Source organism: Pleurodeles waltl, chromosome 9, assembly GCF_031143425.1.
Source record: "Pleurodeles waltl isolate 20211129_DDA chromosome 9, aPleWal1.hap1.20221129, whole genome shotgun sequence".
In the NCBI taxonomy this organism is placed as follows: Eukaryota; Metazoa; Chordata; class Amphibia; order Caudata; family Salamandridae; genus Pleurodeles; species Pleurodeles waltl.
Genome location: NC_090448.1, coordinates 340,651,822 through 340,678,595, shown reverse-complemented (window position 1 = coordinate 340,678,595; position 26,774 = coordinate 340,651,822). Strand labels below are relative to the sequence as shown.

The 26,774-nt window shown below is 46.6% G+C and overlaps 1 protein-coding gene across 1 annotated transcript in view; it reads left to right on the top strand.

The window, feature by feature from the left end:
* The window catches only part of LOC138259279 (SPARC-related modular calcium-binding protein 1-like), a 425,517-nt gene that overhangs the window by 279,354 nt on the left and 119,389 nt on the right, over positions 1-26,774 (top strand). The window contains exon 6 of the mRNA XM_069206897.1: positions 15,199-15,264. Within this exon, the coding sequence (XP_069062998.1) occupies positions 15,199-15,264 (66 nt within the window). The remainder of the gene's footprint in view (positions 1-15,198; positions 15,265-26,774) is intronic.

Here is a 26,774-nt window from a genome sequence, read left to right as displayed (position 1 = left end):
AACGGAGAGAACACTGCAGGGGCATCAGATAGAAATACAACAGGCACCTCTGGGGGAAGGGAAGGGGGGGCACCTCAGCCGGATGAGTGCACCACGCCAGATACACGAGGGGGCTCCATGCACATTGATGTATCCTGGGGAGTGCAAAGCCACAGTCTCTCAAGTCTCTACAGTGGGTGGTTTGGCCACTGTTCCATCCTGGGAAGTGCAAAGCCACAGTCTCTCCAGTCTCTACAGTGGGTGGTTTGCCCACTGTTACATCCTGGGGAGTGCAAAGCCACAGTCTCTCAAGTCTCTACAGTGGGTGGTTTGCCCACTGTACCATCCTGGGGAGTGCAAAGCCACAGTCTCTCAAGTCTCTACAGTGGGTGGTTTGCCCACTGTTACATCCTGGGGAGTGCAAAGCCACAGTCTCTCAAGTCTATACAGTGGGTGGTTTGCCCACTGTTCCATCCTGGGGAGTGCAAAGCCACAGTCACACAAGTGGATGCATGTCTCCACTGGTTCTGGAGGGGGACTGGTGCCCAGAGTGCTTCATCCTGTGCAGGACAGACGGAGTGGATGCAAGTCTCCACTGGTTCTGGAGGGGGACTGGTGCCCAGAGGCCTTCATCCTGTGCAGGACAGATGGAGTGGATGCAAGTCTCCACTGGTTCTGGAGGGGGACTGGTGCCCAGAGTGCAGCACTCACCCCGTGACGGTCCCTGTTGCGTCACTGCCCGTGCCGCAAATGGGCTAGCGGTGCTTTCCATGGCGGTCTTTGCCCTGTTCAGCGGTCTTTGCCCTGGTCAGCGGTCTTTGCCCTGTTCAGTGGTGCTTGAGTTGCCAGTGTCTGACCTGTTCAGCGGTGCTTTCCATGGCGGTCTTTACCCTGTTCAGCGGTGCTTGAGTTGCCAGTGTCTGACCTGTTCAGCAGTGCTTTCCATGGCGGTCTTTGCCTTGTTCAGCAGTCCTTGGCCTGTTCAGCGGTGCTTGAGTTGCCAGTGTCTGACCTGTTCAGCGGTGCTTTCCACGGTGGTCTTTACCCTGTTCAGCGGTCTTTGCCCTGTTCAGCGGTACTTGCCAAGGCGGTCCGTCATTGCCCAGCAGGGCTGTGGCTGGCGGTCCTTCATGGGTCAGTTAGGCTGTGGCTTGCGGGCCCTCCTGGCCAGCTGGGCTGTGGCTGGCGGTGGCCTCCTGGGCAGTGACGATGGTGCTGGCGGTGGCCTCCTGTCCAGTGACTCTGGCGGTGGCCTCCTGGGCAGTGACAATGGTGCTGGCAGTGGCCTCCTGGGCAGTGACGATGGGGCTGGCGGTGGCCTCCTGGGCAGTGACTCTGGCGGTGGCCTCCTGGGCAGTGACGATGGTGCTGGCGGTGGCTTCCTGGGCAGTGACGATGGGGCTGGCAGTGGCCTCCTGGGCAGTGACTCTGGCGGTGGCCTCCTGGGCAGTGACTCTGGCGGTGGCCTCCTGGCCTGTGACGATAGGGCTGGCGGTGGCCTCCTGGGCAGTGACTCTGGCGGTGGCCTCCTGGGCAGTGACTCTGGCGGTGGCCTCCTGGCCTGTGACGATGGGGCTGGCGGTGGCCTCCTGGGCAGTGACTCTGGCGGTGGACTCCTGGGCAGTGACTCTGGCGGTGGCCTCCTGGCCAGTGACGATGGGGCTGGCGGTGGCCTCCTGGGCAGTGACTCTGGCGGTGGCCTCCTGGGCAGTGACGATGGGGCTGGCGGAGGCCTCCTGGGCAGCGGGGATGATGGTGGTCTTCTCCGCCGTGCTGCTCCTCCCAGACTTTGGAGATTTCTTCTGCCCCTTCCCCACCTTGGGAGGAGTCATAGCTGAGTCGACACTCCCCCCGGGACCCTTGTGAGCGGCTTGGCTGGCTGGAGTCTTCCCCCTCTCCCGCCGGGTACTGTCCAACTTCTGGTGCTTCACAGGGGGGGACTGGCTGTGCTGTGGCTCCGTGCCACACTGGCTGGCCTGGTGGCCGGTGCACTCCACATACCTGTAACAACAGGCACAACTGGTCCCGTAGATTTTTTGGCCGAGGTGCTAGTACGGGCCCTATGAGTTGGACAGGGGGGGATGGTGTGAAATAGGTTAAGGGTGGACAGGAAAAGTTTTTGGGAGACACTGGGATGGGTAGCTGGAGGGGGTTTGGGAGTGGAGGAAGAGGTGGTGGTTGTAGGAGGTGTAACTTTTGTGGTTTTGGGTGCAGGTGCATGGGCTGGAGGCTGTTGTGAGGTGGATGGCTGTTGGGTGGGTGTGTGCCTGCGTTTGTGTATCTTGGGAGGGGGCATCACAGACACACTGGGAGAGGACACAGGGGACGTGTAAATGGTAGTGGGGGTGGTGAGTGCACGTGAGCGGGGTGTGGTGGTGGGTGTGCTGGTGCGGGACTTAGTGGCTGTAGTGGTAGTGCATGCAGGTGTGAGTGTAGACTAGACTGGGAGCGAGGAGGGAGACGAGGAGGAGGGGGACACAGTGGAGGCAGTGGATGTTGGTGTGTCTGTATGTGTGTGATGCTTGCGTGAGTGTCTGTGGGATGTGTGGTGCTTATGTTTGCCTGAGCTTCCCTTGTGTGTTGAGGTGTGTGCAGGCTGGTCTGATGGTGTGTTTGGGATAGGCAGAGGTACAGAGTATTGGGTTTGGGAGGAGGAAGTTGGAGGGGGGAGGCTAGACACAGGCACAATGGCTGTCATCAGTGCTGAGGCCAGAGTCTGAAGGGCTCGATGAAGGGAAGCCTGACCAGAATTAATGCCCTCCAGGAATGCATTTGTGTGTTGCAGCTCCCTTTCTTCACCCTGGATGGCATTCAAAATGGTAGACTGCCCAACAGTGAGGGACCTGAGGCGGTCAATGGCCTCCTCACTGAGGGCAGCAGAGGTGACAGGGGCTGAGGTGCCTGGGGCGAAGGTGATGCCCACCCTCCTGGGTTAGCGGGCACGGGGCGAAGGCTGAGGGGCTGCTGGGAGGGCGGTGCTGGTAGGGGGGAGGCGGCTGTACCTGTAGAAGTGGGGGGCACAGATGTTGCCGCCACCACAAGGGAACTCCCATCGGAGGATGAGTCCGTGTCGCTGGTTGCAGATCCTGTGACCGCCGTGGTGCTCCCCTCGCCCTCCGTCCCACTGGTGTATTCTGAGTCCGTAGTGTGGCCCTCCATGGCCATGTGGGATGCAGCTCCCTCGTGCTCCAGTGCCACTGTACCTCCGCCTGATGATGCTAATGCACATAAGAACAGGGAGACCACAGAAAGGGGGGACGACAGAAGAAAGACAGGTTGAGTGCATGGCTTACCGCTACCGTTGGCGGACAATACAGACACAGCAGCCCCCTGAACTACGTCACGCTGTTGGGCTCTACAGATGCAATTCCTGGGAAATGGCCTACAAGGCTATGGACGACATCTGCACACATAGGTGACACAGGGGCATGAATAGCTGTACTTGGCACTCTACAGAGGTGGGGTGGGGGGCCACATGGCCTGCCTTACGGAGGGGCCTTGCCTACAGAACTCACCCTGGCCTAGGGAAACCCACAGCCCTCCTCCCCCACCCAGACACCTTCACTGCGCGCAAAGTCCGCTGAATGATAGTGTACTCACCCCCTTGTGTCTGCTGTGATGCCCTCAAGCGCCCATCCAACTCAGGGTAGGCCACCGCCAGGATCCTGAACATCAGGGGGGTCATGGTTCGACGGGCACCCCTCCCACGTTGGGAGGCCATCCCCAGCTGAGCCTCCGCCGTCTTCTTGCTCCAGCGGCGAATGTCCTCCCATCTTTTACGGCAGTGGGTGCTCCGTCTGTGATGGACCCCCAGGGTCCGAACGTCCTTGCCGATGGCACACCAAATATCCTTTTTCTGGTGGGTGCTGACCTACATGACATGTGCAGGGGAAGAAGAGAAGTCATTACCAACTGCACCGTCAAAGTGAGTGGCCCACATCCCTACCCTTGCCATGTGGCACATGCATTCACAGTCCTTCATGCATGCAGAACTGTGCCCCCTTCCTTCTTACAACCAGCCCTCTCCACACAGGCATAGCCCATACAGCTTGCTCCCTGTGTACTTACCTGTTGGTCTGGAGGACCGTAGAGTAGCGTGTACTGGGGGAGGACCCCGTCGACTAGCTTCTCCAACTCCTCTGCAGTGAAGGCAGGGGCCCTTTCCCCAGACGCACGAGCCATTGTCTCTTCCAGACCGAGGTCACAGCAGCACTTGCAGTGTAGGTCCTCTCCTGTTGAAGATCAGGTATCGAGTGATTGAACAGATAGAAAATGGCAGTCACGTCCGCGGCGGTGCGTACCGTCACCGCCGGCGTACATCATCATTGGCTCCTGGGACCCATAGGGTCCAATGTTAACCAATGCAGCATTGCGCCGCGGTCTTCGACCGCCTACCGCAACGGTGTACAACGCCAGTGCAGTTACCTCACATCCCATTGTCCCACTTTACAGGTCAGGCAGCTGCCATTTCAGGGGCCCACATGGCCTAATTACCAACTGCGTCACACATACCTAGGCCTTGTCTCACAACACAAATACAGGCCACATTTTGTGTATGAATGGTGTTCTGTGTAGACTGTGGGTACATACCTCTGAGTTGTTTGACTCTGTGGTCGCTGTTGTCCTTCATAGGCACCGTCCGCTGGGACATGTGAGGAGATGGCGGCATCCTCCGGTGTACCGACCGCTGGTGGACCTGTCGACAATGGAGGAAAGAAGTTTGATCATCACCTACAGGTTTGACCGTGCCACAATCCAGGAACTGTGTACATCGTTGGAGCCTGACCTGATGTCAGCAATCCGCCATCCCACAGGAATCCCCCCTCAAGTGCAGGTGCTATCAGTGCTCCATTTCCTTGCAAGTGGGTCATTTCAAACTACAGTGGCCATGGCATCAGGGATGTCCCAGCCTATGTTTTCCAACATGTTGTCCAGAGTGTTGTCTGCCCTGCTGAAACACATGCGCAGCTACATCGTTTTCCCTCGGGTGGAGGACTTGCCTACAGTGAAAGATGACTTCTATGCCATGGGACGTATCCCCAACATCATAGGTGCCATTGATGGGACCCATGTAGCTTTGGTCCCCCCCACAGGAGTGAACAGGTGTACAGGAACCGGAAGAGTTATCATTCCATGAATGTACAGATGGTATGTTTGGCAGACCAGTACATCTCCCAGGTAAATGCTATGTTCCCTGGCTCTGTGCATGACACCTACATCCTGCGGAATAGCAGCATCCCTTATGTGATGGGTCAACTCCAGAGGCCCCGGGTGTGGCTATTAGGGGACTCTGGTTACCCCAACCTGTCATGGCTACTGACCCCAGTGAGGAATACCAGGGCAGAGGAACGCTACAATGAGGCCCATGGGCGGACTAGGAGGGTGATCGAACGCACCTTCGGCCTCCTGAAGGCCAGGTTCAGGTGCCTCCATATGACAGGTGGATCCCTATTCTACTCACCAAAGAAGGTGTGCCAGATCATGGTGGCCTGCTGTATGCTTCACAACTTGGCTTTGCGACGACAGGTGCCTTTTCTGCAGGAGGATGGTCCAGATAGCGGTGTTGTGGCAGCTGTGGAGCCTGTGGACAGTGATGAGGAGGAAGCACAGGAAGAAGACATTGACAACAGGGACTCAGTCATCCAGCAATATTTCCAGTGACACACATGTGAGAAAACATTCCTGCCTACTACAAGAACTTTAACACTTCTACCTCTATCCTGTCTGTCGATTTCACCCAGTGTATGGTCACTGAGTTGTCATTTTCCCTTACGGTTTCACAGGTGTGGTTTCCAACGTGTGTCATCTGCTTAGATTCCTCATGGATTTGAGCTGTGTGACATAGGCATGTTGACATTACATTTGAAAAAGCATTTTGTCACTGTAATTGCTAATACACAAATTCGAAATCACAGACTGACTCCAGATTGTTTTGTGCTTCAAGGGTGTTTATTGAAGTGCTCATTATTGGAGGGGGTTGTAAAATGGTGAGGGGGGATGGTGGAGGAATGTCCATGGCAGAGTCCAGTCTATTAGTCTCACAGGTGCATTGCCCATATGGGCATAGGAAGTGGAGCTGGGGCAGTTCCAATGTAGATAGGGTTACAAAGTGGGACAGTGGTTTGACAATCAGGGTGGTCTCATTTCTTGGCGGGGGTCTTGGGATTGTGCTCTGTCTTGTTCCTGGATCTCAGGGACCACTTGCGGGGGGGTTCTCCGTCTGCAGGGGGTGAGGTGCTGGTGTGGTGGTCCTGTGGCGGGACGTCCTGTCCACTAGCGCCGGCAGAGGTGGTGGGCAGTTCATCGTCCATGCTAGTGTCAGGGGCCCTTTGGAGTGCCACAGTGTCCCTCCTGGTGTTAAGTATTTCCTTCAGCACCCCTACGATGGTGCCCAGGGCGGAGCTGATGGTTCTGAGTTCCTCCCTGAACCCCAAATACTGTTCCGCCTGCATGCGCTGGGTCTCCTGAAACTTGGCCAGGACCGTTGCCATCGTCTCCTGGGAGTGGTGGTAGGCTCCCATGATGGAGGAGAGGGCCTCGTGGAGAGTGGGTTCCCTTGGCCTGTCCGCCCCCTGTTGCACGGCAGCCCTCCAAGTTCCCCTGTGTTCCTGGGCCTCTGTCCCCTGGACCGTGTGCCCACTGCCACTGCCCCCAGGTCCCTGTTGTTGTTGGGGTGGTGGGTTATCCTGGGTTCCCTGTAGTGGTGGACACACAGCTGATTGACGTGTCCTGGGGACGGAGGTATGGGCCCGCTGGGTGGGTGCTGTGCTGGTGCTACCAGAGGGTGGAAGGTCTGTGGTGGCCTGTGCCTGTGTGAGGGGAACCGACTGTCCCGAGGCCCACGATGGTCCGGGCTGGTCATCTGGATCCAGTTGGACAGAGCTGCTGTCATCAATGTGGGCCTCTTCTGTGGGTGGGGTGGAGATGTCTGGACCCTCCTGTCTGGTGACGTTGGGTAGTGGTCCTGCAGGGGTGTAAAAGTATGATTATTGCATCTGTGTGTGTCATGGTGTGCAATGGGTGGGTGAGCGTGTACCCCAGTTCTAGCATTCCTGTGTGGGGGCTTGTGTGATGATGGTTGAGGGGGGTGTTATGGGTATGTGCAGTGGGCATGCTTTAGTGATGGGTGTCCATGCTTTGTTGTTGCATGCAGGGCTTGGTGTTGGGATGTGTGGTTTGTGTTATTAGTACATTAGTGAGGAGTTGGAGTGATAGGGGAGGGGGCGAGGGTGATAGCATGCAGGTAGGGTGGGGGATATGGTAGTTAAAGGTTTGACTTGCCAGAGTCCATTCCTCCACCGACTCCTGCGAGGCCCTCAGGATGCAGAATCACCAAGACCTGCTCCTCCCATGTTGTTAGTTGTGGGGGAGGAGGTGGGGGTCTGCCGCCAGTCCGCTGTACCGCCAGGTGGTGTCTGGAGACCACGGAACGCACCTTCCCCCGTAGGTCGTTCCACCTCTTCCTGATGTTGTCCCGATTTCTTGGGTGCTGTCCCACTGCGTTGACCCTGTCGACTATTCTTCGCCATAGCTCCCTCTTCCTTGCTATTGAGGTGTGCTGCACCTGTGCTCCAAATAGCTGTGGCTCTACCCGGACGATTTCCTCCACCATGACCCTGAGCTCCTCCTCCGAGAACCTGGGGTGTTTTTGCCGTGCCATGGGGTGGTGTGGGTGATGTGTGGGGTGGTGTGTGTGGTGATATGTAGTGGTGTGTGGTGTTTTGTGCGTGGAAGTTGTGTGGGTGATGGTGTTGAGTGCCTCTGGATGCTGTTGTTCTTGCTGGTGCTGTCTCTCTCTGGCCTTCTTTCTGAATTTTTGGTAGTAGGGGTTTGTGGGTAATGTGGGTGTGTGTTTTATATTGTATTGGGTGTGTGGGAGTGGTGTGTGTATGTGTCTCAGGTGTGTGTATTTGGAATTGTCCAATGTGGTTGTGTTTTGTAAATGTGTGTGTATTTTGAGCGCTGCGGTGTGTACCGCCAATGGAATACCGCGGTTGAAAGACCACCGCGTGGATTCGTGGGTCGTGATAGCGTGGGCGTATTTCTGTTGGCGTGGCGGTGGAGGTTTTGTTTTCACCAGTTTATCACTGACCTTTGGTGTGGCGGAATTGTGTGGGTGTCTGCTTTTTGTCAGATTTCGGGATGTGGGTCATAATAGCTGTGGCGAAATTCCGCAGCGGTGTGTTGGCGGTCTTCTGCACGGTGGTAAGCGGCTTTTACCGCCAATGTTGTAATGAGGGCCTATATCTCTGCATTCTGGGTCTATTTAAAGATACTGAAACTTGTGGAATTCAGGAGCCATGCATGCAAGTGTAGCGACATTGGATCCAGAGGTAGATGCATTGAAAGTAGCAATGGGATTGGAGGAAGGCGTATTGGTGCGGCTTCCGATATTAGAAGAAGCTCCGTGTACCAGCATTGCCAGGGCCATTTGGTAGCGATTAGTATTAGGCGACAGGGTTCCCTTTTCATCTTGGCTATAACCCTGGGGATCAATGGGATGGGGGGAAAAGCATACCCATAGATCCCGGACCATCGCATCAAACTGCAGTTACAGGTAAGTAACTAGGGCCATATGTACGAACACATTTTCCCATTGACACAGAATGGGAAAAACCCTTTGGTACATCTGGCCCTAATTTCTAATGTATGTGTACATTTATATCTCCATATACATATACATATATATATATATATATATATATATATATATATATGTGAGTGTAGAAGTGCATATAATATAGACCTACTATTGAGTCTATGTATATATGTATATATATATATATATATATATATATATATATATATATATATATATACATACATACATATATATATACATATGTGTGTGTATATATATACCTACACACACATATGTATGTATATATATATATATATATATATATATATATATATATATATATATATATATATATATATATATATATATATATATACACACATATGTATGTATATATATATATATACATATATATATATATATATATATATATATATATATATATATATATATATATATATATATATATACACACACACACATACAACATACAACCTCTGGGCGGTTCCCAAGTAGATGGAGAGCATCTCCTGTACAGAGCACCCTACAACACCAGCAACAGCTAGAAAAACAGACATTTGAAGAAAGCAGATTCAAAGTTTCTAAGCATAGAATTAGGACAGTGCCATCCACGCCGAGTTAGAAAGGGACAAATCCTTTTGCTATTACTACAGCAAAGTGTTTAAGCATAGGATTAGCACAGTGCAACCCACACCGAGTTGTAAAATGACAAAAAGCTATTTACCGCACCGGACCAGTATTACAGCCTTGGATTGGTATAATATCATCCAAGTCAATCTGGGCCGAAAAAAATCATCCCCTAACGTGTTTCACTATGATTATAGGTTTTCAGAGAGGTCTAGTGTTGTCCAGACACAAGGGAGCACCAAGTATAAGCCAAAACAATACACTTTCAGGCTTAGAGTGTAGCATGAATTATGAAAAAAAGAAGCAGAGAACTCTGGGTAGTTCCCACGTTGAGGTGGACAGCAGCTCCTGTACAGAGCACCCTACAACACTTTTGCCATTTCTACCACAAAGTCTTTAAGCATAGGATTAGCACAGTGATATCCATGCCAAGCTGTAAAATGACATCAGCATGGATGACACTGTGTTAATCTTCTGCTTAAAGATTTTGCTGTAGAAATGGCAAAAGGTTGTGTCTTTTCTAGCTTGGCTTAGATGGCACTGCGCTAATCCTATGCTTAAAAACTTTGCTAGAAAAACAGACATTTGAGGTGAACAGATTCACGCTGTTGCTGACATAGTAGAGTTCTTTATACAGGATCTCCCCTCACCTACATTTGAGAACTACCCAGAGTTCTCTGCTTCTTTTTTTATACATATATTTATAAATGTTTATGTACATGTGTAGGAAAGTACCATCTTCCTTGGCATGTTACCCCCATTTTTACCCTTGTGTCAGTATGTTTTCACCTGTCTCACTGGGATTCTGCTGGTCAGAACCCCAGTGCTCATAGTTTATGGTCTAATGTGTGTGTCTGTGTAGTGCTTAACTGTGTCACTGAGGCTCTGCGAATCAGCAGCTCAGTGCTTATGCTCTCTCTGCTTTTACATTTGTCACTGTAGCCTACTGACTTCATTTACCAATTTCAATAGGCACACTGGCCCCCCTCTTATAAGTCCCTAGTATGTGGTACCTAGGTACCCAGGGCATTGGGGTTCCAGGAGATCCATATGGGCTGCAGCATTTCATTTGCCTCCCATAGGGAGCTCAGACAATCCCTTGCACAGGCCTGCTATAGCAGCCTGCGTGAAATAATGCACACTTTATTTCACAGCCATTTTCACTGCACTTAAGTAACTTATAAGTCACCTATATGTCTAACGTTCACTTGCTGAAGGTTAGGTGCAAAGTTACTAAGTGTGAGGGCACCCTTGCACTAGCAAAGGGGCCCCCACATAGTTCAGGGCCATTTCCCCGGACTTTGTGAGTGCGAGGACCCGATTACACGTGTGCACTACATATAGGTCAATACCTATATGTAGCTTCACAATGGTAACTCCAAATATGGCCATGTAACATGTCTAAGATCATAGAATTGTCCCCCCATTCCAAATCTGGTATTGGGGAGCCAATTCCATGCATCCTGAGGGCTCCACCATGGACCCCCAGTACTACCAAACCAGCTCTCTGAGGCTTGCACTGCAGCTACAGCTGCTGCCACCAAACAGACAGAGTTCTGCCCTCCTGGGGTCTGGGCAGCCCAGTCCCAGAAAGGCAGAACAAAGCATTTCCTCTGAGAGCAGGGTTTTACACCCTCTCCCTTTGGAAATAGGTGTTACAGGCTGGGGAGGGGTTGCCTCCCCCAGCCTCTGGAAATGCTGTGAAGGGCACAGATGGTGCCCTCCTTGCATAAACCAGTCTACACCGTTTCAGGGACCCCTTGTCCCCTGCTCTAGTGCGAAACTGGACAAAGGAAAGGAGAGTGACCACTTCCCTGTCCATCACCACCCTAGGGGTGGTTCTCAGAGCTCCTCCAGTGTGTCCCAGACTTCAGCCATCTTCCTTTGCAAGGTGTGGGGGCACTCTGGAGGCCTACAGGAATCCTCTGCAACAACTTCAGCATCCTCTGACCTCAGATCAACCGCAGCCTGCGCCAAGAAATGCTGTAACTGCAACAAAGTATCCACAAGAGATACTTTTCTTCAGCAACCTCAGCTCCAAGTCAGCAACTGCAACAGTTTCCAAGGTGTGCACGCTCTGAGGACTCCCTGTCTTCATCCTGCACCAGAAGGACCGAAGAAATCTCCCGTGGGGTGACGGAGTCACTCCCCTGCTCCAGCAGGCACCTTCCAAGACAATGACCGGTACCCTTGGACTCCTCTCACAGCGATGAGCGTGCTCCTAAGGACACAGAGGGTGGACATCATCGACATAGACTGTCCTGAGGTCCTGCTGACACAATTTGGAGGAGGTAAGACTTCCAGAGAGCGATGGTACCCCTGTGTACTGCATCTTCTTCAACTCCTGAGGCCTCTGTGCACTATTGGCAAAATGCTCAGCCTGACCCAGGTCCCCAGCACTCCATCCTGCGATGCTCACCTCGCTGAGTTGTTTTCTGATGGCGTGGGACCTTCCTTTGTTGTGGTGCATCAACCACGTTTTGCACCTCCTTTGTCCCTGTGTCCTGGGACTTCCGGGGGTGCTGGCTGGCATCCTGAGGGCTCTCTAAAGTGCTGAGAGCCCCCTCTTCCTCCTCACACAGAGTTGAGGCTCTCAGTTCCCTCCTGGGTCCATCCAGCGCCATTTTGACACAAAACGCACTTTTGTCATAGCCAAGGCTTGTTGGTGACTTCCAACACGAAATCACGACTGCAACGATCTTCACGTCGTAGGACATATTTTGCATCATGCAGAAACTCCCTGGCATCTTCCTAGGGTGCATTTCTGCAGTCTTCAACTGACTGTGGACTCTTCTTTTGCATCCTCTTCTGGGTTGGCAGGGGCTCCTGTCCTTCCTGGAACTTCGTTTTATATATATATATAAAATTGATTGTTCAAACTCATAATGCATTGTAAAGTACCAAGTTGTAAAACAATGTGTAAGTAAACAATGCGCTGTAATTATCCATGGAAATGGAATGTGTTGTAAATGCAATGCGTTGTAAGAATTGATATTCATTTCCAGTTGTACAAGGCACATTTAGGAATGTCAACTACTAAGAGATGTATTAGGTCACACTGCTGGAGGCGGTGGGTGATTTAATAGATTGCTGGTTTAGAGAATTAAATACAGTATGTTTAGCGATAAAATTACTAAAGCATGTTCTAAAGCATCTACTCTCATAGACATACCAGGAGACCTGTGGAGGAATTATTAGACCTCTTTCTGTGTTGCCAACTCAAGCTGCTTTTAACATTGTACAGATTATTTTTCAAAGTGGATGGAGGATTGTAAAGTAGAGAAGATTGTGGTTGATGACTTTACTGTCTTTTTGGCTGACATGCTCTAAAGAGGTGGGTTTCCTGAAATCATAATATCAGACAGGTGCCTGCAGTTTGTTAGTAAAGTATTTCAAGAGTGTTTCGGGAAGTGTGGAATTAAATATAAGAGGCAGCTTTATTCCAACCACGCCCAAGTGGGAAGGATCAATAGAACGAATTAATTAAAGAGTCTTAACAGGTGGCCATAAATCAGGGTTTGAATTGGAATAAGCCTCTTCAAGCTACTTTACTGACTTACAGAGTTACTTCTAAGATTGTGACCAATAAATCTCCTTTGAGCTGCTAAAGGGACGTATCACATGAACAAAGGTTTTTCCTTGGTGCTTAAGGGATGTGGCTAGGATAGAACACTGGGTTAAATATTTATTATTTACCAGATAGTATGCATGTAAAAAATAAGACAAAGTCTTGCATAAGTGAAAAGGGAAGTAAGAAAAGCTCAGATGAAGGTAGGCCAATATGTCAGAATTAAACAACCTAAAGATTCAGATAAATGGACAGCTGGTGTATATTCCAATTCTATTAAAATTGAAGGTGGGAGATAGTGGAATATGGGTCATACTACTGTTTACAAACGTACTAGAGTGTAGAATCGTAATAGTTCAATTGTAGGGACTTGTGATTCCAGTAGTAGTTTGTTTGATGGAAACAACAGTACCAGTAGAGGCGACAAGGAGGAAAATGGTAATGTATTTTTGGAACTCTCAGAGTTTGAGATGAGAGAGTCTTCACTTGATGGCTGTAGAGTGCTGATCACTTGGTGAGTGGTGCTTCTCCTCCCCGGGTTTATGATTTTGAAGTGAAGAGTAGTCACAATGTTGATACCAGAAGTTCAGTTCTCTTCCATTAGTGGTATTGAGTTTCCTCTAGTGTTTGAGTTGCCATCTTCAGGCGACGTTTACGAAACAGGTGAGTGCCAACGAAATTGCAGGCATATTTCTGGTCAATGTTTACAATACCTAGTAATGACATTATCCGCAGTAATTATCTGGTGGGTAATCACACCCAATTTGTCTCCTCCAGAATTACAAATAACATACAACATAATCATTGTTTTCCACACCAATTACTTCGTGCTTCACTTTTATTCCCGACTACCTTCACCTGTGCCATTTTACCAAATTTTTCAGGTGAAATGTGTCCAAAGAAAATTGCGGGTGTGCAGTTATTACTGCAAAATTTGTAATTTTGATTTGTGTACAAACTGGATTTGTGCACAAACTGGAATTTCCTAGTTGCTTGGAAATTGGGCCAAAGCATTATAAAGAGGACTACATTTCTACATTCAACCCTTTAAATATTGTACAGATAGTTTTCAAACCCTTAAATATTATACAAATAGTTTGCAGAGTAGCATTTCCTTTTATTCATCATTTTCCTTTCCATCTCCTAAGTATTCTAAAGATTAGTTAAAAGCTCCTACTGGTAAACTTCTTTTGTTTAACCAGACGTATTCTAGAGTAGAAGTAAATGTTCCTTTTTCTCCTCTCGGTGTTCCGAAAGGTAAATGAGGCACTCTATTAGGTCACATCACTTTTTATGGTCTTAATGTCACAGAGCTAGAATGTTTTGATACTGATAGCAAAAATCATCTTTTCTACTCTCTATTTCCTGAGAGCTGAAGCAAGAATCTCTCTAGATACCCACATATATTTCTACCTTCTCAATATCCCAGGGATGAAATCACATGCCCAGCTTTGTTCTCTCGTTTTAGTAGCACTACACTGTGGACCCACTCAAGAAATTCATAACTTTCTAACTATCTTTGGCATCCGAAGCACAAGATGCTAGTTTCAATTTTAGAGAGCATTAACCATTTTTTTTTACCTCAGTAGCCTTTCAAACTAGAGAGGGAAGATGCCCCAGATACACATATCCTTTCCTACATCATTCAAATTCTGTGAATTGGAAGTAAGTGCTGTGCTTTGATCTGTGATTACGACTATATGGGCAGCCAAGATCTATTTTTTGGTTGGAGTGTCCTGCCCGCACAAATCCTCTATATGTTCGGGAAAGAGTCACCTTGAGGACAGTATGTCCACAATAATTTGGTACCAAGTGGTTAATGTTTGTGTAAGAGAGAAGCAAGGAACAAAGCAGTGTATGAAGTGCAGTGCCCTACTTGCAGTACACATAGGTGACCTTGGTGATGGCTGGATAATGCTCAATGTAATGTGTGCAGGCGTGTGATTGCTTGCTGTTGCTGCAGTGGTACGATGTGTGTTTGGAGAATAAAGTAGCTATTTTAAAGGTAAGGTGAAGTTGCTTGTTGCAGATGATAGTTTGAGATAGGTTGAAAATTGATAATCCTAATGTGAATGTTTAAACTGGCTCAAGTGATTGCTTCATCAGTTAAATACTGTTGACGTTGAGGATGTCATTTATGTAGTGCAGTTGTTGGTGCAATTGTTGGTTGCAGCTGTAAAGAATGCCATGCGATATGTTGGGTAATATTATATAATAATTGTAAGAGAGTTTTTGTGGGAATATATAGTATATGTTCAACTGGAAGTCTCATTCAGAGAAATGTATATAGGCCAATGATAATAGTAATATTTTGTTGAAAATATTTTTTTTTCTGTGGTTGTGATTTTCACAAATTTATAAGAGTAGATAGCACTAACCTCAATAATAGTTGCCTTCAAACTATTTTCCTCCCTGAATGCAGAAGAAGGTGCGAGACTGCGGCCAACTGAAGAGAGCAAGCCCGTACCTGCATCCAACAAGCAAGAAGGTAACCCTGACTTTGTACCCCAAAGGCTATGTACTGAACCTCTGTGACTTCCACTGATGGAAACACTCCAACCCAGTCTTGTGTGTCTCAGTGAGGCGCTTAAGGCTTAGTTAATAAGGTGATGTATTCACTCACTGTGATTGGTTTCACTTGACTCCAGCTGCACTCAAATGCACGGAACCAAAATAATCTTTCTTTACTTCCGTTTTCTTATTTCTTGGTTTTGCCCTTGCAGGCTGCAGCTGTTTTCCTTGCTGCCTCTAGATTGGCTCAGAGAGCTTCTTACCTATATCCATTATCTCTGAATTCCGGGATGTTCTGGTAGTCAACTTGGTAGGACTAGATGAAGTTCCTATGCCATTGTATGTTTTGGCAGGCTCTGACCTGCTTGTTGAGGTGCAAATATCAACCATCAGCCGTAATCCTGAGTTTTGTCAGTCCTTACATACTCCAGAGAAGGCATATGGAAACCACCACATTGCCACTTGGGTTTCATTTCAGGAAGACTTTTTTCAAATTCTGAATGATCTTCAAAAGTGCTCAGTTTCCTAATCTGCTGTTATGCCTTCGCAACTGTTACAAACAAAATTCTACTAGAAACCTCAGTGCACTGTGGATAGTGGCAGAGAGCTGGCATGATGCAACAATGTCAACATCTGTGAGTAAACAATTTACCACTCTAGTGAATTAGAAAAAATGTTTGGGTTTCTGCTGTTGTTTTCTAAACCTCTTGCACACCAAGCCGTGAATGCTATCGCTTTTGGCGTCTAACAGACTATCTAACACCACTAGATAAGAAGCAATATGTTAACTTCCTGCCTGCTACCTACCACAGAGTGCATAACCTGCACAAGTTACTGATGCTATTAGAGTGGACAGTGGCACAGCAGCTCCAGTGATTACCTCCTCATCAGTCTTCCTTATCATAGTGCTTATGTCCTGAGTGCGTCTAGCAGACCGCACATGATTTTCCTACACTATCCCATTTTCTTTTTCATTTTTCTTCTTTTCTTCTTTTTCAATTGATGCACCAGAGGTTGGAGCTATCATACCTCCACCTCTTGAAGAATACGTAAAAGGAAAAAACCATATAAACACTTCTTGTTTTTTCCCTGTGAAGCTGTAAGCACATAGGGCTACATGTTCGAAAGTTTGGTTTTGTGACTCGCAAATTGCAAGTCGCAAAACCTTATGTTGGACAATGTCAATGCCACTATTTGCGTTTCGCAAGGGGGTCGCAAATGCCCACCTCATGAATATTCATGAGGTAGGTCGCATGTCTGTGACTGCTTTTAAATAAAGCAGTTATTTTTTTTTAAATGCAGCCTGTTTTCCTTAAAGGAAAACGAGATGCATTTCAAAAACAAAAAATGAAACGTTTTCGTTTCATTTTTTCAGAGCAAGCAGTGGTCTGTAGGACCACTACCTGCTCTGAAAAAATGTTTTTACTGCCATTCACAAAGGGGAGGGGACCCCTTCCCGTTTGCGAATGGGTTAGCACCGATGTGACACTGGTGCTAACTGTGATTGTTTTGCGACCGCATTCACGGTCACAAAACAATCATACATGGGACTGCGACTCGCAATTAGGAAGGGAACACCACTTCCTAATTGCGACTCACAATCCCTTTTTGCGATTCGGTAAATAGTTTACCGAATCGCAAAAATGGGTTTGTACATGCCAAAGTGCATTTTGCACGTCACAAACGGCCCGATTCGCCGTTTGCGATGTGCAAAATGCTACGTACATGTAGCCCATAGTTCCTACCCCTTCAGTGTAGAAGTAATTATGTTTCATTACTTTTTTCTTAAAATATAATCTATTGTGCAGTCCCTGTGACAGTGCTATGGTCAGTGCAGGGACTCTAAAATATAGTGCATGATGTATATATCATGAGAGTCCTGCTCCTGCACTTTCTGCCTTTTACATCGGCCATTTCTCATTCTTTACCCAGCACATTACCTGGGGCGCAGGTTCTCGGCGAGGCCCCTGGCATCCCTTGACTGTCAGCCATGTCGTTGGTCCCACAAGACTTTGCCAGGGCCATGTAGTTTCACTACTGAGAAACAGATCAAAGTTGGAAGCTTCTGGGGCCAACAGCATTGTTTTCAGCCTGCAAGTGCATTTGCTAATCACTGTGGAAGACGAGAAGTGCTTGACGAGACTGCATCATTGTGACCCCTCTATTGGAAAAGCTGAGGGGAAATGCCTTACATAAATATCCTCCAAGACTTGATAAATTAAACTGAGGAGCCAGCTTTCAAAACTCAAGAGGGTCCTTCTTCAAAGAAAGGTGAATAGGAAGGCTTGCTGCAACCAGAAGTGGAGAGTTCAGGAGAGGACCTTGAGTAGAAAAGGTGCTAGCCCTTCAGAGGTGCTGCAGCATCCACTCCAATTTAGACTATACTCTACAACAAGCCAGCTATATGTTGGTTAAAATAAATATCTGGATAAGGAGATGGGAACTAATGACTGTTACAAGAAAGACTAGGTCTCGGAGTGCCGAAGATTACCAGTAAGCGATCAGAGCATTACTTCCTCACCCCAGTCCTTACGTCATGAGGACCCACCTCAGTTTATTCGACCACAGAACATAAACCATTAAAAAACAGAAACACATTGAAATAATGCTTCACAAAGTGAAATTTATTAGAACTAGCTGAAGAACGTCTTTTCTTTTATGAATGTCACCGGCCATTAAAGACCCGGACCCGTGTTAAAGGCCCGAGCCCAAGGCGACGCACTTTAACATGGGAGAGAGCCTTTAATGGCCGGTAGAGCTCACTACGGCAGGTTCTAAGGCTATTAGAACATTCTGCCACTCGGGGGCAGAATGTTCTATTAATTAAAACAAACTCCTCACGAAGCCCGAGGGGATTAAAATCCCCTCGGGCTCCGTGAGGCTTTGTTCACAGCTATTGCTGTGAACAAAGAGAACATTGGAATGTTGGCTCCGGGCTGTTACCGGCCAGTAAAAGCCCGGAGCACTCCATTGTCTGCAATGGAGATCCGAACATTCCAATGTTCTAATAGAAGGCAGAGGAAAGGAAACAGGGTAGGATGGTAAAATCCTGCCTGAGTATTGAACGCACCTCATGACCTAAAGACTGTGAAAAGGAAGACTGGGATTCGGAGTAATAAAGATTTCCAGTAGGTAAATGCAGCATTTGTGGAAACTAAGGGGCATATTTATACTCCATTTGTGCTAAATGTGCGTCTTTTTTTTTTACGCAAATTCGGCGCAAAACTAACTCCATATTTATATTTTGACGTTAGACCCGTCTAATGTCAAAATATTAGAGTTTGCACCATTTTTTAGATGCATGAACCTACCTTGCATCAATGAGATGCAAGGTAGGCGTTCCCATCTAAAAAATGGTGCTAACCCCATAGCCACCATATTTATCCCCTGTCCTAAAATGACATGGGTGGGAGGAGGGGCTAAATAATGGTGCACAGCTTGCTTTGCACTCCTATTTAACGCCTTGGTCAGACCAGGCGTTAGGGGAATGGGTCCACAGGTGCCCTACTCAAGCCCCAGGGACACCCCCACTCACACCAGAGGTACACCGGAGGATGGGGACCTCATCCCAGGTAAGTAGGGTAAGTATGGGTAAGTAATTTTTTTTTTAATTAAAGTGCCATCGGGGGCCAAACTTGGGGCACCTGCATTGCACAGGGTGCAGTGGCCACGCCCAGGGGACACTGGTCCCCTATGCTGGCCATTGGGGTGGTGGGCATGACTCCTGTCTTTTCTAAGACAGAAGTCATGTGGTATGGATGGTTTTGCATCAGGAAATGATGCTAGGCTGGCCTAGTATCATTTTTTGGTGCAAAACCCCCATCTCCCATACCGCCACTCCCACCCAGCTAACGTTATTTATTTTTACTCCAGCCCACCCTTTGCACCGGGTTGTGCCATTCTTTAAATATGGCGCCTGGCTGGCGTTCAGGAATGGAGCAAGCCGGTGCTAAACGTTTTGATGCAAAATTGCGTTAATGCAGTTTTGCATCAAAAAGTATAAATATGCTCCTAACATCATACATCTCGCACAGACTGGTTTCCACACCCACTGAATGGTTGGAGAAACATTCACACAGAAACATTCACATGATGTGGGTGCCCAACAAATCTGAAATTCACAAAAAGTTGAAGAACTTAGTACATGAGCTCTTTCGGGAAAACTTCCCCTCCATACACCCAGGACATTAATTTGGAATTTGATATTCAATAGTCTTATATTCGTTAAAAGTAATTTAATTAGAGCTAATTTGTGACAAAGATGTTGTCAGGCATGGGATTGTGTTGCATCTGAAGTTTCAGAAATGTACACAATCTAGCAACATGTGGAGTATTCTGATTTTCCTTGCCTAAAGTTAGTTGGAATTCAGTATTGTGGCATAATTATCAAAGCAGTCAATATGTATTTGCTGGGGCAACTTGAAAACTGTCCCAGCACTTTAGGGTGCACCAAGCACTAGCTGATCAATCTCACTCTTGTTTTTTATGATGTGCCCTGCTCAGGTTGTTGCACGATTTATTCAAAAACTTAAACCTGATGCTTCTGGATAGAATCTTGATCTGGGGGTTAGATGAAACAGAGGAGATCCGGACATTCTTAGAAACAAGTGAAGCGAAGCATTGTCAAATATAGTTTCAACTTTTACTGAAATATAGATATCTATTTTAGTGTCCATTCATCATATTTACGTAATCCCTGTAAAACCTTTTCAAGTTTCTGTTCCAAAGTCTACTGCTGGCTACAATGTCAGAGCAGACATGCTGATTGTACACATATGTTCTTTCTGTGTCCCGCCTCAATCCATTTTGGTCAAGTATCTCCTCCCTTATGGGATGGGGTTCTAACATCCAATAAACATAAAACATTAAAGCTGTGTTGCTGGGTTTGAATCAATGCGTCTTCCACATGTACGGCCACTTATTTATCTGTATATTTGCATATGCAGCAAGGATGCAGATAGATGACAGAACGATATAGGAAACAGGTGAGAACTGATATATAGACCGAAATTAAAGGCATATAGAACTGTTAGGGAAATAACTAAACATTTTTGGGATTATTTATTACATATACAATGTTGTGTAATTTTTTTTCTCTCCTATCCACTTTCCCCTTCCCTTTTTTGTTTGATTTCTCATTGTCAATGTTTTATATGATTAATGCATTCGCTTTTCTTTCACTGCTTTTTAAGGTATGTCAATAAGGTCGTTAGAGTCCACGGTGTACCGTTTTTTAGTAGTAGTGGTGGACATTTTTAAATACTAGTAACTCTCAGTTAGTTTTGTCCTTTCGACCAGCCAAGTGCACAAACAATGAAGTCTAAGAATTAAGCCAAACCCTTATGGGCAGAGCTCGAAAATTTAATTTTCTATTGCAGCGCTTTTCCAAAATACTCTACCTAAACAACATTGAAGGAGCAACAAATTCCTCAGCGTTCTCTTAAGTAATGGAACTCCATGTAAAAAAGAATATAGAACATTAAAATCAGTCAAAACCCATACGTCCAATAACTTTAAATAAGATGGATGATTTAAAGGCTATGAAAATGAGGGGACCGCAATGCACGTGTTCTGGATTTCTCCTAAAGTTGCTTAATTCTAGGAAGAGTTGATCAATAATGGCACTCTGGTATTGACTACTGCTTTGCCGAGGGTACTTGAGGTTATTATCCCTAGCCTCCCAAATAGCCAAGACTGATGTCTCCATTAGAGGAAAAGGTATATCCTAGTTATTTACACCAGAAACGTATGACATAACAGAACTAAGAAAGAAGAAAGGATATTACGTGCTAACGGATTGACTGGATAAACTATGAAAACTTTCTGCCAATAGAAACAATATATTTTTGCTAGCAGATGGCTCATGCATCATAACAAAAATCTTATCTCTTCTTATCTCTTTCTTAGATTTAGACTTTATGGAAATAGCATGTCCTAATAACTGAAGTGCCTGGGACTAGACCTATTACCCAAGAGAGCACTGTGTCCCACCAAATTATTTTCTTTAATTCTATAAGTTGATCGGAGAAGGAAGAAGACTAATAGATTGGTGACAGGTGCTAAGAGACTGTGATTGTTTTAAGTAATGGTGACAGAAGCCCAATTCAGCAAATGTGATCATTATTGAAATTCACAGCGCTGCTACAAATGGCCAAGAAGAATTGTGCATGCACACTTATTGAAAAGGATACTTACATCTCAGCAAAGATCCCTTCTTGATTGTGGAAAGCCATTAGTACGAGGTTATTTTGCACACTATAGATTAGTGGCAGATCATGGGATGTGACTCCGAAGTCAACACTTCAACAGCATGCGCATCTAGACAGTTGGAGAAACTGGACGTGCACCTGAGCCTTCTTTCCCCCAAAACAGGGGTCAATGCTAACAACCTTTGTTGTTGCCACCTGTGTGTATTTCTCCCTGTGTTAACAAGTGTAACTTTACAAAATTTGTTACACTTTCTGTAGGAGTAAAAATCACTTTTGCACATTTTTTGTATGGAAGGCACATCATGATTTCCTGCTCATGTTGGCCCATGCCAAGGAGGAAGATGCTCCAGTAGACACACACACCTTTATGTATGTGTGAAATATATATGTAGCTCAAACCTAACCGAAAGGCAGCAGACATAGTCAGTGGGTGATAGGAAGGGCAGTCGGTGTGTAAACTGTTACTGCATCACGATGTAGTGCACTCTATGGAGGTGAATCATCAGCTCTTTCCTAAATTGTAGCAGAGTTCAGCAGTCCTGATAGATACAGGGATATTGTTCCCGATCCTAGGTGCATGGACAGAGGCTTTTCACATTTCAAACGTAGAAAACCACAGAAATTCAGCTGTTATAGTAAGAGATAGTTCAAGTAACTATAAATTGTGCCCTAAGGTAACTATAACTCTCATCAATAATTTTTCTGCAAATACTACATTGATTTTAATATGTTGTAATGTGTAGTAAAATTAGCAGTGTATGGCGGGGGTGCAAGCTATAGTTACCTTACGGCATGAAGGCGTGGCAGAGGTTGGCCTCTAGCCAGGCCCTGCACCCTACCCCCTTTAACCACCCAACCCCTATAAGCACCCAACTCCGTACCTGCTCTTGTTTTTTTTGTCATTTTTGCAGCAAATCCGCTGTGATTTCATGGCAGCAATTTGAAAAAGAATACTTTTTTGCACTGCTTTCTCCTTTCTTTTTTCAGTATTTTGTGTGCCGTCTCCCTGCTTTTCCCTTGTTCTCACTGCTTTCTCCTTACCCTTGTCCCCCTTTTTTGAGTGCCTTCTCCTTGCTTCTCTCTGGTTCTTACTGCTTTCATCTTGCTTTTTTTGCCATTTTGTTGTGTGCTCTTTCTTTTCTTTTCACTCGTTTTTACTGCTTTCACCTTGCTTTTTCACCTGTTTTTTTGTGGCCTCTAGTTGCTTTTCACTTGTTTTCATTGCTTTCACTTAGATTTTTGACCCATATTTTGTGTGCCTTCTCGTTGCTTTTCTCTCATTTTCACTGGTTTCTACTTGCTCTTTCCCTCGTTTTTTATGTACTTTCTCCTTGCTTTTCCCCCACTCTCTCAGCTTTCACCTTGCTTTTCCACACTATATTTTGTGTGCTTTCTCTTTGCTTTTACTTCGTTTTCACTGCTTTCTCCTTCTTTTTTCACATTTTTTGTGTGCCCACCCCTTGTTTTTCCCTCGTTTTCACTTGTTGTCACGTTGTCTTCGCATTTTCCCTCTTTGTATTTTGTGTGCCCTCTCCTTGCTTTGCCCTTGTTTTCACTGCTGTCTCCTTGCTTTTCCCCCTACATTTTGTGTGCCCCCGCTTATCCCTCGTTCTCACTGTCTTTTCCTTGTCTATTCACAATGTTTTTTGAGTGCTGCCTCCTTACTTTCCCTCGCTGTCAGTGCTTTTTCCTAGCTTTTTCACCAGCAATAACTAAGAAATCCAGCAATAACCAATACATGTTTCCTGTCAAGAATGAATGCATTAGCTGCATTGTTGTCTTGTAATTACCTGCAATTCAATGCAGCCAAGACAGAGATATTATTGTTTGGGAAAGCCCAACACCATTGGACTGATGACTGGTGGCCAGCAGAACTTGGCGTTGCTCCCACTCCCAAATAAGTAATAAAAATCTTGGGTTCCGCCTTGATAATTTGTTGACTATGGAAGACTAGGTCTTGCTTTCACATTCTGCCTGTGCCAAGGAAAGCCCCCCACTTCCTACCAATATCAGCCAGGAAAACATTAGTACAGGGCCTTATAATCAGCAGAATCAACTTTCGTAATGCCCTGCTAGCCTCTGTAAATGCAAACCTACTTGCTAAATTACAAGTAGTACAAAACATTGCTGCCCACCTTATTTGTAATGTGCCATATGGGACGGCGTCGACACCCCTCCTGCAATGATTGCATTGGTTACCGATAAGGAAAAGAGTCATCTTCAAAATTTGCTACCTCACCCACAAAGCTTTAAGGGGTTCTGGTCCACAGTATCTCCCCCATGCCCTACTGTCCTATGAGGCAACTGAAATCAAGTGGAAAAGCGCTCTTGGCTATTCCACGCATACAAAAATCTACAGCAGGGGGTAGAACTTATTCTAATCTGGCCCCCTACTATTGGAATCAACTGACTTACAAAATCCGCATACGCACCGACTACCAGCTTTTTAGGAAACTGCTAAAGACTACTGTTTTCTAGATTCTATGCCCTTTATCATACCTAGCAGCGCCGAGATAACCCTCCGGTTGATTCGTGCGCTATACCAAGTTAACTTTACATAACATAACATAGCATAGTTATGGACACCTAGTGAGGTAGCAGGAGCTGGCCCTGGGGGGGTGGTGGTCCCCAGGACGGTATAAGGACCCCCTCATTTATTTTGAAGAAATGATTGGCCCCAGGGAGGTGGTGTCCCTGGGGCTTTTTAGATCCATAGGAGGGGGGCCGGTGTGCCCGTTCTTATTTTCTACAAGCACACAGGCCCCCGGACCTGGTCCACCCAGGGACAGTAATAAAAGCAAGAATGTATATATATATACATTGTGCAGTGCGCTCACACCCAGTGCTGACATCAGAGGTCAACCATCCTCTGTTGAATTTCTCGTCACCAATAATTTCACTGCACATAAGGGATCATTTTCTTCTTATTCATTTATTCCAGAGGCAAAGCACATGGTACTGTGAAAAATACTCATCGTAGTGGAAGCGCATCGGTCTTATCTTATGCTTTGCCTTTTGAATAAATGATTAAGAAAAGGATCCCTTGTGTACAGCGCAGTTTTTGGTGTCTCTATATATATACATATATATATATATTATGCATAGTTTTTAAATGTGTTTTTTATATATATATATATATATATATATATATAGCCTTTAATGTCATGTAATCAGATTGAAGCAAATCATCTGGCATAGCTTACATAGTGGATTTGTTTTGATCCCCGGGAATTGGTGCCGCCGTTCAGCTGTTCAACAAGGAGATCTGTGGTGATTATGATCTATCCTATCTATCTATCTATCTATCTATCTATCTATCTATCTATCTATCTATCTATCTATCTATCTATCTATCTATCTATCTATATATCACCTACTGGGGGCCCAGTAGATAGTTATAGTTAGGTCCTAGTTTCCATGGGAAACGTGGGTTCAGTCGCTGTCTTGAAAATTTCTGGGTGATCTGTCAAATGGGGGCTGAGCTAAAGTGGGGATCCCAAAGCGACTACAGCCCAAACTGTCGCACAAAATTACACCAAGTTTGGCAGAAAGCTAGCTCTTGGTCCAGAAAGCGTACTTTTTGTGATTTGGAGTAAATCAATTCAGTAGTTTTTAAGATATTGAAGATAAAATAAATATAGATATCTAGGGATGCAGCGGATCCTTGGATCCAATTGTTCCCATGCTGATATCTAATTGGTTGCCAACACTTTAACCAGGAATTGTTCGGTTCCATTTTGGTACTCTGCTTCAGCCAAGTCCCAAATAAAAAATTGAAGCAAAAAAAAAAAAATTGCCCGAGGAAGGGATACCTTGAGCCCCTAACCTTGGTGCAGGGTTTCCCTAGGGACACTGCCAGGATTAAAAAGCATTAAAAAATATCTTTGAAAAATCCACCAATGGAACTGCGTATTTTTCTGTGATTTGAAAAATAAAACGTGGGCTCCTACACTGTAAATTCATTTGGCCCCTGCATGGGCCAGGTCCTGGGGGAATTAAGGAATTAGAAAAGGAAGGGGCACATGGGGCTCCCCTCCTATGGGCTTTTAGTAGGCCCCAGGGACCACCACCTTCCCGGCTCCATTACTTTTTGAGCATCAAATTGATAACGTGGGGCAGAGCGGTGTGTTCCCCACCCATGCACCTTACCCCCACCATGCATCCCTCTCACCGTTCTTGGCCTGCCTGCGGTGTGGTACAGCTTGCTGCCTGGAATAGCTTACATTCCTTGTTGTGTACGGTGCCTGAATTAAGCGCAAAAAAAATAAATTATACTGACTACACCACTGTAAACCCATGTCATTTGCTGCCTAGGGATTCTTTTCTTCTTTCATTGTGGTGGCTCCTGATGTTTACATGAAGCCTGCTTCCACACCATGATAGACCTCCCTGCCTGACAGACAGAGCGGCCACCAGTGTTCATCACACTTTGCCCAGCAGATGCAATGAACAATTTTTCCTGTGCACCGTACTGTTGATTGGTCCCCTAAGGCTAGGGTTGCCGCTCTTTAGCCTTTTGTAATTGAGGGTCCCCCATCTGTATGGGCAGCTCGGTGGAAAGACTGGGTGGAGAGGCCGGAAAAATACTTTGCGGCAGTGGCACTGGAAAATGGCAGATGGCGCCCCATGCTCCTGCATCTAGGGGGCGCCACCATTCAGAAACTGGGGAAGTCGGTGGTGGAGTATGGTCCACCTTTTACAAACCAATCTCTAAAGCTGGCTCTCACTACGATGGCTATCTGTTAAGCTAAAGGAGAGTATCCTGCAGGTACCAGGAATGTCCAGGTCTGACATGCTTACGAAGGGGCCGTCAAAATAACTTTCGAAGGTGCGCGCTGCACACATGGGAGCAGTGCTACAGCGACAAGTAAAGACAGAGCGTGTCAACACAGTGACGTTTATGGGGGCAGACAAGAAAAGGACTCATCCTAAACCTGCTGCAAGGGCCAAGGTGTGTTACACATGTGAGGTACTCTACTCCCATCAAGGGTCATGCCCTGCCCAAGGAAAGAGATGCTCCATCTGCAATAAATGAAATTACTTCACCAAAGTATGCCACTTATCTGCATCTCAAAAGACATAAAAATCCAGGTCTATCAACATCGTGCAAACACCAATGACCCCAGGTGACGAAGATGACATGGATGGCGACGATGATGTGGAAGGTGCGGTGCATGTCATACATGCCATGCAGCCAGGAGGGCACCCTCAACAACCCATCACGAAGTACACCATTCTTCTCTCAGGCCACCGGATTCTGGCTCTGATTGACACCGGA